This window comes from Patagioenas fasciata, chromosome W (assembly GCF_037038585.1).
Source record: "Patagioenas fasciata isolate bPatFas1 chromosome W, bPatFas1.hap1, whole genome shotgun sequence".
Classification (NCBI taxonomy): domain Eukaryota; kingdom Metazoa; phylum Chordata; class Aves; order Columbiformes; family Columbidae; genus Patagioenas; species Patagioenas fasciata.
In genome coordinates this window covers 2,693,848-2,711,850 of record NC_092559.1, presented here as the reverse complement: position 1 = coordinate 2,711,850, position 18,003 = coordinate 2,693,848, and the positions used below count along the sequence as shown (strand labels likewise).

The 18,003-nt window shown below is 42.7% G+C and overlaps 1 protein-coding gene across 1 annotated transcript in view; it reads left to right on the top strand.

Annotated features, from left to right (window-relative positions):
* LOC136114487 (transcription factor RFX3-like) overlaps window positions 1-18,003 on the top strand; it is an 88,839-nt gene that overhangs the window by 47,518 nt on the left and 23,318 nt on the right. Inside the window, exons 8-11 of the mRNA XM_071801574.1 lie at window positions 10,623-10,744; window positions 12,502-12,614; window positions 16,291-16,406; window positions 16,886-17,040. Coding sequence (XP_071657675.1) covers window positions 10,623-10,744; window positions 12,502-12,614; window positions 16,291-16,406; window positions 16,886-17,040 — 506 coding nt within the window. The remainder of the gene's footprint in view (window positions 1-10,622; window positions 10,745-12,501; window positions 12,615-16,290; window positions 16,407-16,885; window positions 17,041-18,003) is intronic.

Below are 18,003 nucleotides of genomic sequence, written 5' to 3'. Positions count from 1 at the left end.
TTGAGAAGACTTGGGTCTCTTCTGGGCTGTTGCGGTTTAACCCAAGCTAGTAATCTAAACCACGATAGCTGTTCACTCACTGCTCACCCCCAAACAGGGGAGAGAATCGAAAGGGAAGGGAGAAACTTGGATTGAGATAAACACAGTTTAATAAAATAACAAAATAATACTAATATATACCACTACTAATAATATATATTAAAATGGAAAGTAGAATATGAACTCTGTCCATGACAAGCAGCCAGTCCCAGGAAAAGAGAGCACCCTGGTCCCAAACAGCTGATCCTGGGGAAAGAGGAAAAAAAGGCAGAAAGGCTCAGAGGCCCACTGCAAAATGACAGGATGGCAAAAGGCTGAACTAAAGGAACTCCTGAACAGAACTCCACTGAAATGGAGCAGAACCAGGACAGGTCTCGTCACTGTCTCCCCTCTAGCCGGAAAATCCAACTGCCCTTAAATATGAAGCATAGCACTGATGGCATGGAATATTCTTATTGATCAATCTGGGTGTCAGTCAAGGTCTGCCCCATCTATGCCCCCCTTCATAACTGCCTCACATCTGGAAGCAGAAAGCTCAGAAAGACCTTGGCTCCCAGACAACAACTAAGATAACAGTAAGCTATTACATTCTCTTTGTTCCAACTCAAAAACACTGGAAACTTACTTGAAGAAAAACATTAACTCTCTACCAGGGGGTTATCTTCTTGTTCTCAAACTAAATCCAAACACCGACCATGCTAGTTATGAAAAACAAAAGTTTCTAACTGCATGAAGGAAATTATCTTGCTTTCAGTCAAGCCATCACATGGGTACTGCTTGGAATAATCCCATGGGAGACAGTTCTACAGGGCAAAGGAGTCCAGCAGAACTGGTTGATTTTTCAAGTATCACCTCCTCAAAGCTAAAGAACAGTCCATCCTGACATGCAGGAAGTCAAGCAAAGGTGGCAGGAGGCCTGCATGAATGAAAAAGGAGCTCCTGACAAAGCTCAAGCATAAAAGTATACAAGAGGTGGAAAAAGGGTCAGGAAACCCAGGAGGAATATAGAGAGACTATCTGAGTGTGCAGGGATGGTGTTAGGAAAGCCAAAACCCAGCTATGAAAGACAAGAAGATGATTGGGAGTTGTCAGCATGTATTTATGAAGGGGAAATCATGTTTGACCAGCCCAATAGCCTTCTAAAATGATGTGACTGGCTCAGTGAATGGAGAGCAAGGGATATTGTTTATATTGACTTGAGCAAGGCTTTAAACACTGTCTTCCTGTTAGGGAACAATGAGGGCTGGCTTCTCCCTAAGGGATGGAGAGTTGAGCACCATGATATGCATGGCAGGGGCCTTACCAGCCTGGGCCCAGTCCCACAGTATCCAAGTGAGGCAAGCAGGGCAGACCTGGAGATGGTAGTCAGATTCAACCAAGGGTCATCATTAGGAGTAATCTTTCTTCTTTTCCAGTTTTACCAATGTTTCTAATTTTATTTAAAAACTAAAAAAAAGTTTTAACATCTGTGCAATAATTTTCTTATAAGAAGACATTCAGAGCAAAGAGAATCTAAGAATCACAAATGTTTCCTTCTCCCTTCTGATTACTCAAATTGGGAAATATTATTTATCTTTTGTCCTTTAGAATCAGCTGTGTACTGTATTAACTAGTTTTATCAAATTTACCCCCCCTCCATCAGTCACATCTAATTGGATAGACACTTCTAGTTCTTGACTTGTTGACAAACAGTGTGAGCTGAATTTATGCTACAGATAACTTTTCTTCATTCTTTCTTAATTTGAAAGGTCATGCAACTTTCCTACTTGTGTCACATTGTATTGGATATATGTAGCAAAGTTTTGGTAGTGGGTAAGGGGCTGCCCTGTGCCAGACATAGCTGGTTCCAGCTGGCTCAGCAACAAATCCAGTGCAAGCCAAAACTGAGCCAATCGACAAAGTCAGTAGTGCCTCTGTGAAAACATACTTAAGACAGGGCAAAAAACACCAGACACACAGAGGAGGAAGGGGAAAAAAAAAAAAAAGAATGAGAAACAGCAGTATGAACACCAAGGTCAGAGAAGAAGGAGGGGAAGGAGATGCTCCATGGCACCAGAAACAATATTCACATAGCAGCATGCTGGAGCAGTTGGATATTTCGTGAAGGAACTGCAGCCTGTGGAGAACCCATGCCAGAGCAGAGGAGAAGTGTGAGAAGAAAGGAGTGGCAGAGAGATACTGTTATGTACCAGCCATAACACCTTCCCACCCATCTCCTTGAGCTGCTCATTGCCTCACTGAAGGGACTGCAACAATAAGGGGGGAAGAAGAGGAGTCTGGAATGAAGGCATGAAGCTGAGCCTGGGAAAGGAGGGAGAGTGTTTTAATATTTGTCTTTTTGTTTCCTGCTACCAGAATTAGTAATTACATTTTTATTTTAATTGGCGATAAATTAACTTAATTTTACCTAAGTTGAGTCTGTTTTACCCACAATGGTAATTGGTAAGCAATCTCCTGTCATTATCTTGACCCACAAGCTTTCTTGTTCCTGTTCTTCCTATTTTCTCCACCTGACTCACTGGGGTGGGGGGTATGAGTGGTTGTGTGGGAGTGTCACTGTCAGCCAAGGCTAATCCACCACAAAAATGAATATATCCAAAGACCTGCTAGAGGTATGCTTACGTTCGGTGTTTGACATGGGCCTGAATTCAGGGTCTGAGATTTCAGGCATGAGTTTCAGTTGAGTGGCAACAATCACTGAGATAATTCAAAGGTGGTGCTGCTAGTTGCTGAGTCCCAGTTGTGGTCAACATGATGTATGGGAGTACTACTTCTCTGTTCCAATAAGGAATATAAAAATAGTAAATCTAAACTATAGATGACTGTTGCTAACAGTCCTATCTCCCAGCTGAGACAGTAGCTTGGACACAACAGACACAGATCAAGAGATTTAAACCACCTTTGTACTGGAACAGAAGAAATGCACAGGAAGGAACTTGCCTCACCTATATAGGTAATAGCCCTGCCTTTCAACTGGAGCTGCTGTATGGCTCAGACTTTCAAATGGAAGACTGGTTTGCCTTTGACATACTGCTGCTAGATGGTTTATGGGAAGGAAAGGCCAGGATGTTTAAATAATTGAATTCACAGAATCACAAAATCACAGAATGATTAAGGTTGGAAGGGACTTCTGGAGGTCATCTTGTTCAACCCCCCCCGTGCTCAAGCAGGAACACCTACAGCCAGTTGATCAGGACTGTGCCCAGATGGTTTTTAAATATCTCTAAGGAGGGAGACTCCATTGCCTCCCTGGGAAACTTGCTCCAGTTCTCAGTCACTCTCACGGTAAAAAAGTGTTTTCTGATGTTCAGAGGGAACCTCCTGTGTTTCAGCTTGTGCCCATTGCCTGTTGTCCTGTCATTAGGCACCACTGAAAAGAGCCTGGCTCCATCTTCTATGTACCTTCCCTTCAGGTATTGATATACATTCACGAGACTCCCTGTGAACCTTCTCTTCTCCAGGCTAAACAGTCCCAGCTCTCTCAACCATTCCTCATAGGAAAAATACTCTAGCCCCTGAATCATCTTCATGGCCCTTTTCTGGACTCTCTCCAGCATGTCCATGTCTCTCTTGTACTGAGGAGCCCAGAACTGGACACAGGACTCCAGGTGTGGCCTCACCAGTGCTGAGTAGAGGGGAAGGATCATGTCTCTCAACCTGTTGGCAATGCTTTGCCTAATGCAGCCAAGGATACCATTGACCTTCTTTGCAGCAAGGGCATGTTACTGGCTCGTGTTCAACTTGCTGTCTCTGAGGACCCCCAGGTCCCTTTCTGAAAGCAGCACAACCCTCTGGAGTATCAGCTGCTCCTCTCAGTTTTGGTGCTGTCTGAAAAGTTGCTGAAGGTACACTCTGCCCCATCATCCAGATGATTAATGAAGATGTTAAACAGGACTGGACCCAGTATTGACTCCTGGAGTACACTGCTAGTCACTAAATTTTTTGCTACTGATCACCACCCTCTGGGCCTGACCAGTGTGGTGGGTTGACCTTGGCTGGCTGCCAAGTGCCCACCAAGCTGCTCAGCAGGACAGAGGGTGAAAAATATGACAAACTGCTCATGGGACAAGATAAGGACAGGGAGATCATTCAGCAATTGCTGTCATAGGCAAAACAGACTTGGGGAAATTAATTTAATTTATTGCCAATCAAACAGAGTTGGATCATGAGAAATAAGAACAAATCTAAAAAAACTTCCTCCCAACCTTCCCTTCTTCCCAGGCTCAACTTCACTACCAATTCTTCTACCTCCTCCCCTCAAGTGGCACAGGGGAATGAGGAATGGGAGTTGTGGTCAGTTCATTATGCGTTGTCGCTGCCTCTCCCTCCTCACGCTCTTCCCCTGCTCCAGCATGGGATCCCTCCCATGGGAGACAGTCCTTCACAAACTTCTCCAATGTGGGTCCTTCCCATGGACTGTAGTTTTTCATGAACTGTTCCAGCATGTGTCCTTTCCATGGGATGCAGTCCTTCAGGAACAGACTGCTCCAGCGTGGGTCCTGCACAAGGTCACAGGTCCTGCCAGAAAACCTGCTTCTGTGTCAGTTCCTCTTCCTGCCAGGAACCTACCCCAGCATGGGCTCTCCATGAGCTGTAGCTTCCTTCAGCGCACATCCACTTGCTCCGGTGTGGGTTCCTCACAGGCTGCAGGGTGGATATCTGCTCCACTGTGGATCTCCATGGGCTGCAAGGGGACGACCTGCTTCACCATGGTCTTCACCATTGGCTGTGGGGGAATCTCTGCTTCAGTGCCTGGAGTACCTCCTCCCCCTCCTTCTTCACTGACCTTGGTGTCTATATAGTTTTTTGCTCTCACATTCTCACTCCTCCCTCCCAGGTGCTGTTTCAATGCAGATTTTTACCCTTTCTTAAAGGTGATATGAATGTCACTGATTGTTTCAAGTTTGGCCAGCAGCAGGCCTGTCTTGGAGCTGATTGGAACTGGCTCTGTCTGACATGGGGGTGGCTTCTGGTGTCCTCTCAGAAGCCACCCCTGCAGCCCCTCCCACTACCAAAACTTTGCCTTGTAAACCAAATACAGCCGTTCAGCCAGTTCTCAATCCATCTCACTGTCTGCTCAGCCAGCCCATATTCCATCAGCTTGTCCCCCCAGGACAGCGATTTCATTGTAAAAGTTTATCAAGTTGGTTGGACTTGGTGAATCCATACTGACTACTCCCAATCACCTTCTTGCCCTTCATATGTTTGGAAATGGTTCCCAAGTTTAGCTGCTCTATCACCTCAGGACCAAGGTGAGGCTGACTGGCCTGTAGTTCCCTGAAATTATCTCTCAGTTCTGGGTTCAAACCAGGTGTGACATTTATTCGTAAATGGATCTCACAAAAAAAAAAAAAAAAAAAAAGATTAAGAATAAAATAAATAAAATATTGTAGTGAAGAAAAGTGAAAGAAAAAACCCTAATATGTTCCTAATATGTTATCAGAGCTTAGTTTGGTTTCTGTTTCTGAAGCCCTTAGAGTTTGTTTTTTGGCAAGCCAGAACAGTATAAGCCTTTCTTTTTAATGAAAACAGATACTACCAATAAATTATGTAAGTGCATGAATTGGATTTCTGAGCTAATACTAAATATTGAGAGTCTCAGTAAATATTTGAATATTGTCCACACAGCAACTACAAGGAAGCAGCAACATTTGCGGAAAAACATTTTTCTTTGTCTTGTGATGTAGTCAGTACATTTTGACTTAGTTCTTTTTTAATAGTTTCTACTTTTTTCTTACCTTTTGCCTTCTTTTCTCTCCTTTTAATACTAAACAGGAAGTTTGTCATGTCCTATATTATTCTACAGTTAAATATAGCAGGGCTAACTTTGGCCTTTTCAAGCAATTGCTGGGGGAAATCCCATGGGCAAGACTGCTTGAAGGAAAAGGGGCCCAAGAGAGCTGGATTGCATTCAGAGATTGCTTCTTCCACGCTCAGGATCAGAGCATCCCCACATGGAGGAAGTCAAGGAAGGGAGCCAGGAGGCCTGCGTGGTTGAATAGGGATCTGTTGGGTATGCTCAAGCAGAAGAGGAGAGTTTACAGGTCATGGAAGCAGGGGCTGGCCACTTCGGAGGAATATAAGGCTGCTGTTAGAGGATGTAGGAAGGCAGCTAGGATAGCCAAGGCCTCCTTAGAATTACAGCTGGCGAGAGGGGTCAAGGACAGCAAAAAGAACTTTTTCAAATACATAGCAGATAAAACTAATACCAGAGGCAATGTAGGCCCACTGATGAATGGGGTGGGTGACCTGGTGGCAGAAGACACAGAGAAGGCAGAATTACTGAATGCCGCCTTTGTCTCTGTCTACTCTGCTGGAGGTTGCCATGGGGAGCCCTGTACCCCTGAGACCCCGGATGAAGCCAGGTCAATGGAGGAGTTTGCTTTAGTTGATGAGGACTGGGTTAGGGAGCAATTAAATAGTCTGGACATCCATAAATCCATGGGTCCAGATGGGATTCATCTGCCGGTGCTGAGGGAGCTGGCTGAAGTCATTGCTAGACCACTCTCCATCATTTTTGCCAAGTCTTGGGAAACGGGAGAGGTGCCCGAGGATTGGAGGAAAGCAAATGTCACTCCAGTCTTCAAAAAGGGCAAGAAGGAGGACCCGGGTAATTATAGACCGGTCAGCCTCACCTCTGTCCCTGGGAAAGTAATGGAACAGCTTATCCTTGGTGCCATGTCAAGGCATATCAAGGATAACGGGGTTATTGGGGCAGTCAGGATGGTTTTACCAAGGTTAAGTCGTGCTTGACCAACCTTATAGCCTTTTATAAGAATGTAACAAGGTGGATGGATGATGGCAGAGCGGTGGATGTGGTCTACCTTGACTTCAGTAAAACCTTTGACACAATCTCCCACAGCATCCTCACAGCTAAGTTGACGAGGTGTGATCTAGACAATAGAGTAGTGAGGTGGGTTGCAAACTGGCTTAAGGAGAGAAACTAGAGAGTGGTAGTCAATGGTGCGGAGTCTAGTTGTAGGCCAGTATCTAGTGGAGTGCCTCAGGGGTCAGTGCTGGGGCCAATATTATTCAATATATTCATTAATGATTTGGACAAGGGAATTGAGTGTACTATCAGCAAGTTTGCTGATGACACTAAGCTGGGAGGAGTGGCTGACACGCCAGAGGCTGTGCTGCCATCCAGCGGGACCTGGACAGGCTGGAGAGTTGGGCGGGGAATAACCCGATGAAATTTAACAAGGGAAAGTGTAGAGTCCTGCATCTGGGCAGGAACAACCCCAGGTTCCAGTATAGGTTGGGAAATTACATATTAGAGAGCAGTTTAGGGGAAAGGGACGTGGGGGTCCTGGTGGACAACAGGATGACCGTGAGCCAGCACTGGGCCCTTGTGGCCAGGAAGGCCAATGGCATCCTCGGGTGTATTACAAGGGGGGTGGTTAGTAGATCGAGAGAGGTCCTCCTTCCCCTCTACTCCGCCCTGGTGAGACCCCATCTAGAATATTGTGTCCAGTTCTGGGCCCCGCAGTTCAAGAAGGACAGGGAACTGCTGGAGAGGGTCCAGCGTAGGGTAACAAAGATGATTACGGGAGTGGAGCACCTCCCTTATGAAGAAAGGCTGAGGGAGCTGGGTCTCTTTAGTTTGGAGGAGACTGAGGGGTGACCTTATTAATGTTTATAAATATATAAAGTGTGAGTGCCATGAGGATGGAGCCAGGCTCTTCACGGTGACAATCAATGATAGGACAAGGGGTAATGGGATCAAGCTGGAACACAAGAGATTCCACTTAAATTTGAGAAGAAACTTCTTCTCAGTGAGGGTGACAGAGCACTGGAACAGGCTGCCCAGGGAGGTTGTGGAGTCTCCTTCCCTGGAGACATTCAAACCCGTCTGGACATGTTCCTGTGCGACCTCACCTAGGTGTTCCTGCTCCAGCAGGGGGATTGGACTAGATAATCTTTTGAGGTCTCTTCCAATCCCAAACATACTGTGATACTGTGATGCTGTGAATGACCAGAATTTTGGATGCTTGCTTCTTATGGGAACTTTCTCATAAACTAAAATCTAAGTAGTTACACAGGGCATTCCTATTATCTGTTTAATAAGACCAAAATAAGAACATGCTCACAACTAACTCAACCACTTCTTAAGAGGGGCGTTTTCCAAGTAGAATTTGTTGACATTTCTAAAGTTAATAGAAAATGTTACAATCTGCACAGTGCAATTTCAGACTTCATAGAATTTTAGAATCATAGAATGTCCTGAGTTGGAAGGGACCAACAAGGATCATTGAGTCCAACTCCTGTCCCTGCATATGACAACTCCACAGTTCACACCATGTGTCTGAGGGTGTCATCCAGTCTCTTCTTGAATACTGTCAGGCTTGGAGCCGTGACTGCCTCCCTGGGGAGCCCGTTCCAGTGTCCAGCACCCTCTGGGTGAAGAACCTTTACGTAATATCTAGCGTAAACCTCCACTGGCACATCTTCCCGCCATTTCCTCGCTTCTGTCATTGGTCACTAAAGAGAAGAGTTTGGCACCTGCCCTTCCTCCTCCCCTTGTGAGGAAGCTGTAGATTGCGATGAGGACTCCTCTTAGTCTCCTCCAGGCTGAAAAAATAAGTGAATTTAGATGCTCCTCAAACAACTTCCTCTCCAAACCCTTCACCAACTTCGTAGCCCTCTTCTGGACACTCTCTGGTAGCTTAATATCTTTTTTATACTGTGGTGCCCAGAACTGCACACAGTGCTCCAGGTGAGGCTGCATCAGTGCAGAGTAGAGCAGGACAATAACCTCCTTTGAGCGGCTGGCAATATTGTGCTTGATGCACTCCAGGACACAGTTGGCCCTCTTGGCTGCCAGGGCACACTGTTAGCTCCTGTTCAACTTGCTGTTGACCAGAACCCCCAGGTCCTTCTCCACGGAGCTGCTTTCCAACATCTTATCCCCCAATCTGTATGTACAGTCAGGGTTCCCATGTCCCAGGTGCAAAATCCGGCACTTGCTCTTGTTGAACTTCATGTGGTTGGTGATTGCCCAGTTCTCCAGTTTGTCCAGATCCCTCTGCAGGGCCTCTCTTCCCTCGAGAGTGTTGACAGCTCCCCCAAATTTTTTGTCATCAGCAAACTTACTAAGCAGTCCCTCAAATCCTGAGTCTAAGTAATTTATAAAGACATTGAAGAGTCGTGGCCCTAAGATGAATCCCTGCAGAAACCTGCTAGTGATTGGTCACCACCCAAACATAATCCCATTTGCTAGAACCCTTTGAGCCCGATCCATCAACCAATTGCTCACCCACTGCATTATGTGTTTATCCAGCTGTATGCTGGCCATCTTGTCCAGGAGAATACTGTGAGAGACAGTCTCAAAGGCTTTACTGAAATCCAAAAAGATCACGTCAACAGGCTTCCCTTGGTCAACTAGGTGGGTAATGTTGTCGGAGAACGAAATTAAGTTGGTCAGGCAAGACTTTCCCCTCATGAACCAATGACTGTGTCGTTGTTCAGATGTTTTTCAATAACTCCCAGAATGATCTTCTCCTTGATTTTGCCAGGAACAGAAGTGAGGTTGACAGGTTTGTAGTTGCCAGGGTCATCTCTGTTGTCCTTCTTGTAGATTGGGACAACTTGAATGACAGTTCAAATACATTGCATTCTGCACCAGGGTTTCTCTAGTTTTCTTCTGGCTACAAGGCTATTTCAAAAGGACGAAACTTCTGAGTTCTTATCACTAAGAGTTGGGGCAGAATTAATTTTCATTTTTGTTGGAGATAGCAGGCACAATCTTCAGCCTGTCAGCGTGATGGTCTTAACATCTGACCATCCAAAACAGGATTCCTATTTGTAGCTTTGTCCTTTTTATCCTTTATAAAAGTTTTTGTGAATAGAATAGAATAGAATAGAATAGAATAGAATAGAATAGAATAGAATAGAATAGAATAGAATAGAATAGTTGGAAGGGAGCTACAATGATCATCTAGTCCAACTGCCTGACCAAAAGTTAAAGCATATTATTAAGGGCATGCTCCAAATGCCTCTTAAACACTGACAGGCAAGGGGCATTGACCACCTGTCTAGGAAACTTGTTCCAGTTTTTGACCACCCTCTGGGTAAAGAAATGCTTCCTGATATCAAATCCAAACCTCCACTGGTTCAGCTACTTAAAGTCTAAGTAGCCTTCTCAGACCTTCTGAGCTCATGAGAAGTTTGTTACATTTTAAAATTATTTAAATTCCTTTGTCTCCAAACAGATGCATGGCCCTTCTTAAGGTGATTAAACCTTCTTTTTGAGGTACTTGATTCATGGGAAGGCAAATCCTTTGGAAAAGGAAAGATTGTGCTTCTGTTTAGTGTAAATGATCTTTAGGTTTTAGTAGTATAGTTTTTAAACTAAATTCCACAAGAAATTGGTAGTTGTGCTGTGATATCAGCTTTATGAATTTTATAATGTATTGCCCATCTTCTACCTTTCCTTACTACAACTATTCTGATGTTATTTTTTTCTTGTGTGTGAACTAGGAAAACTGTATCTTGAGACTGAGAAATCAGGCAGAACAGAGCATGATATTACACTTACAAAAAAGTGAACATAAAGAATAATTTTGTATTTGGTAATTTTGTAGGTACAAGCCTGTGCAGAAAGTGGATGGAGTTGCAGATGGTTTCACAGGAAGTGGTCAACAGACAGGCACATCTGCTGAACAAACTATAATTGCCCAAAGTCAACATCATCAACAGTTTTTAGGTATGAACAAATGTGTTATACTGTTGTATAAATAAACTCCATTATCGCCATGAACATCAGATTGTATGGGAATTGCGGAAGATTGGGCGAGGAGGAGAAAGGTAAACATGCTCAAGTGACCCGCAGCTGGCCTATAAAGAAAGCACATACATCACACTAATTGTTTTACTCACCTTGTGTGCTTGACAGGTAGAACCTCTGTGTGAGATAGCATAGGCCTGAGAGAAACCCTACAGTACCTTATCATGTCTGAGATTCCTGCTTTGTTTTGAGAAAGAGCAGAGCACAGCAAGAAGCTGCATCTGCTCTAAGCCTTTAAATATAGGCGAGCGTAGCCGGCCTAACGATCTTCCAGCAGGGCTAAACTTATCAGTGCCTGCGTCCCCACTTATGCCACCTCTGCCTGGGAGCTTAGGTGCAGCTACGGAGATCCCCCAGTAGAGAGGTAACTAAAATAAAACTTGCTCTTTGCAATTGCATTTGTGGCCTCTGGCTCTTCTCGTGACATGCCTGTGCTTGTGTACACACAGATCATGCAAATACGATAACTATTTTAGTTATGTTGCCCTGTTTAAAACTCTTAATGATAACAGAACAAAAAGATATTCATAGATGTTATATGTTCTATATTGTAAGACTTCTGCAATATTTAAAATGCATCATGCAGATATAAAAGAATAAATGTGTAAAATCTACTTGCATGGTAGATTTAAAATATATTGCAATGCAATTGTGATGAAGCATATTATAAAAAAATGCATACTGAAAATCTTGCCCTAAAAGCTCATTAATTTCCACTGGCTTCCCAGTTTTTTGAATATACATATAAATTGGGATTATATTTTTGCACTGCAGTTGTGTTGTCCATTGACTAGAAGATGCACTGAGTCTGTGCTGCAGTGTTATAAATGGAAAGAGCCAAATAGTTATAACCAGAACCCCAAAGTTTATGTTTAAAAATGTGCATTTTGTGCAATCATTGATGTAGCTAAGCATACTGATTCCTCATTTGTGGAAGCAAATGGTAATTTAGTAATTTTCTAATATAAAAAATCTCATTAAATGTGTGATTGCAATAATTGTCTATTTAGTTTTGAGTTCATATATTGGGATTTTGAAACACCACATCCTTTGGGCTAACTTTGCTGTTACTGAAATCATTGGGAACCTTAGGCTATAGTTTTAATGTTTTTGAATTTTCCCTTCCACATCCCCCCTAGTTGAGAGTGCATTTTCCCCCCAAACCAGTGTATCTCTTGGAAACATTTATGAGAAATAGTAAAAGCACATGTTGACTACAGTTGAAAGTCTTGTAAGTTTAAAATTAATATATGTTACTGAGTTTACTAAACCCTAACATGCATGAAAATGCAAAAACTATTCAGTTGATCAAAACAAAAAGTATTAAATCATATTAATCTCTTATGTACTGGCATAAAAATACTGCTTCATCCTGTCATATTCTGAAAATGCATCTTAGATTTTTTTATAAACAAGTACAATATGTATGTGAAATAATTTTCATCTGCTATCTGTGAAGAATAGTTTAACATCTTCTTTTGCTTAAAAAATAGCTAGCTGGTTTGTTCACAATTTTATTGCAACTTTAAAATATACTAAATATGAAATATATCCCTCTTTGGGCATTATGACCTTCTATACTTAATTTCTTTACATCATCCTTAAATGTTTTCTAATCAAACTGTAGTTGGCACCATTCACAATAGCTTTATTCTGTTATGTTGTCATGGAAACAGACGCATCTCGAGTACTTCCAGAGTTTGGAGAAGTTGAAATATCTTCTTTGCCAGATGGTACTACACTTGAGGACATAAAATCACTGCAAAGTCTTTATCGAGAGCACTGTGAGGTAAGAGAAAAGAGGCACAGTACAGGATGACTGACACAAAATGTATTACAGCCAGTCTACTTGCATCTGATGTGCTCCTCAAATATTTTGCTTATTCTGTCAGAAAGGACATTTGTAAAAAAAAGACTTCTCTGGAATTTCTCTCTTTAGAGGGAAAGTAAATAACATGTAAAAGAATACCAATATTGGAATGTAATCATGTGTAGGTTTTGAGAATTTTAGATAAACTGAACTTTAGATAACACATATGCGGACTTTTGTTTTTGTTTGTAGGAGTTGAAATCAAACTGAATTATTAGTTCTGATGTTCGTGTTGAAATCAAACTCACTTTTTCCTTCAAGTTTTAAAGAAGCAAGTTTTTTAAGAACTTAAAGCCATATTCGATCAGGTCCAGTCAGCATGGGTTTATGAAAGGCGGGTGCTGCTTGACCAGCCTGATCTCCTTCTATGACAAGGTGACCTGCTTAGTAAATGAGGGAAAGGCTGTGGATGTTGTCTACCTAGACTTTAGTAAAGCCTTTAACACCATTTCCCACAGCATTCTCCTGGAGAAACTGGCTGCTCATGCCTTGAATAGGTGTGTGCTTCACTGGGTAAAAAACTGGCTGGATGGACTGTCCCAAAGAGTTGTGGTGAATGGAGCTAAATCCAGTTGGCAGTCAGTCGCAACTGGTGTTCCCCAGGGCTCAGTATTTGGGCCAGTTCTGTTTAATATCTTTATCGATGATCTGGATGAGGGGATCAAATGCACCCTCAGTAAGTTTGCAGATGATGCCAAGTTGGGTGGGAGTGTTGATCTTGAGGGTAGGAAGGCACTACAGAGGGATCTGGACAGGCTGGATCAATGGGTCACAACAACCCCATGCAACGTGAAAGGCTTGGGGAAGAGTGGCTGGAAAACTACCTAGTGGAAAAGGACCTGAGGTTGTTTCTTGACAAGTGCCTGAATATGAGCCAGCAGTGGAATCATGGAATCATAGAGTGTTCTGAGTTGGAAGGGACCAACAAGGATCATCGAGTCCAACTCCTGCCCCTGCATATGACAACTCCACAGTTCACACCATGTGTCTGAGGGCATTGTCCAGTCTCCTCTTGAATATTGTCAGGCTTGGGGCCGTGACTGCCTCCCTGGGGAGCTTGTTCCAGTGTTCTACCACCCTCTGGGTGAAAAACCTTTTCCTAATGTCCAACCTAAACCTCTCCTGGTACATCTTCCTGCCATTCCCTCGGGTTCTGTCATTGATCACTAAAGAGAAGAGTTTGGCACACTGGAATAGGTTGCTCATAGAGGTGGTAGATGTCCCATCCCTGGAAGCATTCAAGTTCAGGTTGGATGAGGCTCTCAGTAATCCAGTCTAGTTGAAGATGTCCCTGCTCATTGCAGGGCCGTTGATGAAATGACCTTTAAAGGTCCCTTCTAACCCTAACCATTCTATGACTATGATACTGTTCTTGCTAGCTCACTTTTCCAGCCTGTCCAGGTCTCTCTGTAAGATGTCTCTCTCTTTTGACATATCTACCTCATCACTCAGTTTGGTGTCATCAGCAAACTTGGTAAACATGCTTTCAATCCCATCATCCAGATCATTTATGAAAATGTTGAACAGTGTGGGGCCCAGTATCAATCCCTGGGGGACCCCAATTGTGACAGGCTGCCAGCCTGAGTAAAACCCATTAATCACCACCCTCTGAGTGTGGCCTGTTGGTCAACTTCCTACCCATCTCACAGACCACCCATACAAACTGTCTTGCCAGTTTGTCCAGCACAAGGCTGTGAGAAACAGTGTCGAACACTGTGTGGAAATCCATGTAAAGAATACCCACTGCTCTCCCCACTTTGACAGAAAGTGTTACTTTGTTGTAGAAGGTGATTGGGTTAGTTAGGTATGGTTTGCCTTGGATAAATCTGTGCTGGCTTTTCCCAGTCACCCACTTCATTTGGTTTGTGAGAGTTTCTAGGAGAACTTGTTCCATTACTTTCCCAGGAACTGAAGCAAGATTAATGGACTTGTCATTTCCTGGGTCCTCTTTTGGTCCCTTCTTGTAGATGGGTATAACATTTCCCCTCTTTCAGTCACTAGGGATATCCTCTGTTCTCCATGACTTTTCAAAGATTATAGGCAGTGGCCTTGCAACAACACGAGCCAGTTCTCTTAACACCCTGGAATGGATTCCATTCAGGCTTATAGATTTATGTGGGTTGAGCCCTTGCAAAAGGCTGCAGACCAGCCCTTCCTCCACTACTAGAGGAATATTGGCACATGCATTGTCGTAGCTACTTGATCCTGTGATTTGGAGTCCAGCTACACCAGTAAAGACAGAGGCAAAGGCGGCACTGAGAACCTCTGCCTTGTCAGCATTATTTGTCACTAGCGTCACCGTGGCTCCCAGAACTGCACGCAGTACTCTGCGTGAGGCCATATCAGTGCAGAGTAGGGCGGGACAATCGCCTCCTTTGAGCGGCTGGCAATACTATGTTTGATGCACCCCAGGACACGGTTGGCTCTCTTGGCTGCCCGGGCACACTCTTGGCTCCTGTTCAACTTGGCTGTCGACCAGAATGCCCAGATCCTTCTTCGCAGAGCTGCTTTCCAACATCTCATCCCCCAGTCTGTATGTACAGCCAGGGTTGCTGTGTCCCAGTGCGCCCAGGTGACAAAGAAGACCAAGAGCATCCTGGCTTCTATCAGGAATAGTGTTGCTAGCAGGACTAGGAAGCAAATGTCCCCCTATACTCGGCACTGATGAGGCCACATCTCAAATACTGTGTTGAGTTTTGGGCCCCTCATTACAAGAAGGACATTGAGGTATTGGAATGTGTCCAAAAAAGGGCAATGAAGCTGGTGAAGGGTCTGGAGCAAAGTCTTATGAGGAGCAGCTGAGGGAACTGGGGCTGTTTAGCCTGGAGAAAAGGAGGCTGAGGGGAGATCTTATCACTCTCTACAACTACCTGAAAGGAGGTTGTAGCGAGATGGGTGTCAGTCTCTTTTCCCGAGTAATAAGCGATAGGACAAAAGGAAATGGCCTCAAGTTGCACAATGGGAGGTTTAGATTGGGTATTGGGAAAAATTTCTTCACAGAAAGGGTTGTCCGGCATTGGAAGAGACTGCCCGGGGAAGTGGTGGAGTCACCATCCCTGGAGGTGTTTAAAAGACGTGTAGATGTGGTTCTTAGGGGCATGGTTTAGTGATGGACTTGGCAGTGCCTGGTAAGGGTTGGACTTGATGATCTTAAAGGTCTTTTCCAACCTAAATGGTTTTATGATCCTACGATTTCATGTTGAATAATGTGTTTTAAAATTATTGTTGATGGTGCTTTAAAATATGCAATGAAGTAACAAAATACACAAAATAGCAGGTTTCCTTTGTGTTTGTAATAGTGTTAAAAGTTCTGTTTAGGTGAATTCACCTTATATATGTGCTTAGGCTCTTCTCTGGAGGCTTCCTTGTATTTGCACTTGGCCTGATCTGAGTCTCTGTCCACACTAGTATGGACAGTTGGAAAAATTGTTGCTAAAAAATTATTTAAAAGCATATTATATTTTTAGTTATAATCATACATTTTATTATTTTTTTTCTGCAAAATGACCAGGGGGGAGCTATGCCCCTGGGAGGAGATGAGGCAGGACGGGGGATGAGGTGGAAGACTATCTGCACTTGTTTTATATTTTTTTAGGCAATAGTCGATGTTGTTGTGAATCTTCAGTTTAGCCTCATAGAAAAATTGTGGCAAACTTTCTGGCGCTATTCTCCCTCTGCTCCAACTGACGACACAACTATTATTGAACTGAGGTCAGTAAATGTCTCTTTTTGGTTACTATTCACCATCATAATATAACAGCATGAGTCAAATCAAAGAAAATCTGAGTTTTCTATATAGGCTAAGAACCTTTTCTGACATCAGTAGTTTTTTTGTTGTCTTCTGTTTGACATACAGGCTATCGGTCTATGTCAAGCTGCAGGCTTGAAATGATTGTATGCATCTTCTGTTTTTTCCTTTGTTCTGATGACTAAAGTCAAAGTATCTTTTCACAATATGCTGTCTGGTTTGTTTAAATTGCAAGGACCATTTTTATCATACCTGTGCATAATTTATGGGCTGGAGCAGAACTTTGGAGGCCATTTTTCCCCAGTTTCATATGAGGAAGTTAGAGTTTCAGTTGGATGTAACAGAGACATTTATGAACTTTTTATTAAATAATCAGTTTCAAAGTCCATTGTACTTATTTGTATGTAAATGCATTTTCATTTGTTACATTTATTCACACCAGCAATCTGAGTGAAATAGAAAGTCGACTTCCAAAAGGAAAACTGATTACTCTGTGCAAAAATGAGTCTATTCTGAAATGGATGGGTAATTGTGACCATGTGATGTACCAGGCTTTGGTGGAGATTCTCATTCCTGATGTCCTTAGACCTATTCCTAGTAAGTTAAACACAGATAACATCTCATAAGACTGTATTTTGTTTTGGTTTGGTTTGGTTTATGTGGTCATTTTGTGTGCCTCATGTGAAACTTTTGGGAATGATTTGGAGGATGTAAATTTTGTGTGTGTCAACTTTCCTTAATTCTGTTGATTAGGAAGGTGTACTGGAGTTGATGCAAGCACTATAATTAAAGTAAAGGAGAGTGAATATTTCACTGCATTTAGGAAAGTCTCTAGAAGTTTTAAGTATATATTTCCCTATGGAATACACTTTTGTCACTGCAGATTCTCAGTATTTATTAATTTTAAGATAAAAATGTCTTCCTTTATATACTGGCTTTTGTCTACCTGACAGTTGTGAATGCACGATGGCCCTGAGCCTGAGTCCATTAATGTCAGACAGTCTTTCCACTGATTTCAGTAGGCTTTAGTTTAAGTTTTATATATAAAAGTTCTAGTTCTTAAAAAAACAAAACGTATATGCTTTCTCACTTCATTTTTTGATAATTAAACATTTATGTATTATCAGTGGCTGCTAAAACCTTACCAGTTTTGATGATACCTATTAAACCAACATAACACTGTCAAACATTTTAAGTCTTGTTTATTATTCCAGTTTATTATGCTTTCTGTTCTTTTTCCAGTACGAAGGACTCATCAATCAATTATAGTATTATGGTCAATTGACCATTATCAGGAATAAAGCTTTCTTTTCAAAGCTAATTTTATAGTATACATCCTTACTCAAGCATGATATTTTTTTATGGTTGCTTGGTAGTAAATGATTTTAAATTGATTTCCAGGAAGGACTAATTCCTTCCGAAAACATTTATTGCATGTTTTGTATGCTGTTTTAAACATTAAAAAGAAATTAAAAACACATATATACATAAAATATAATATACACCTGTGAAATGCCTCAAAGGAATTACGCTGCATTCCTCTAAAAAGGTGACAAGGCA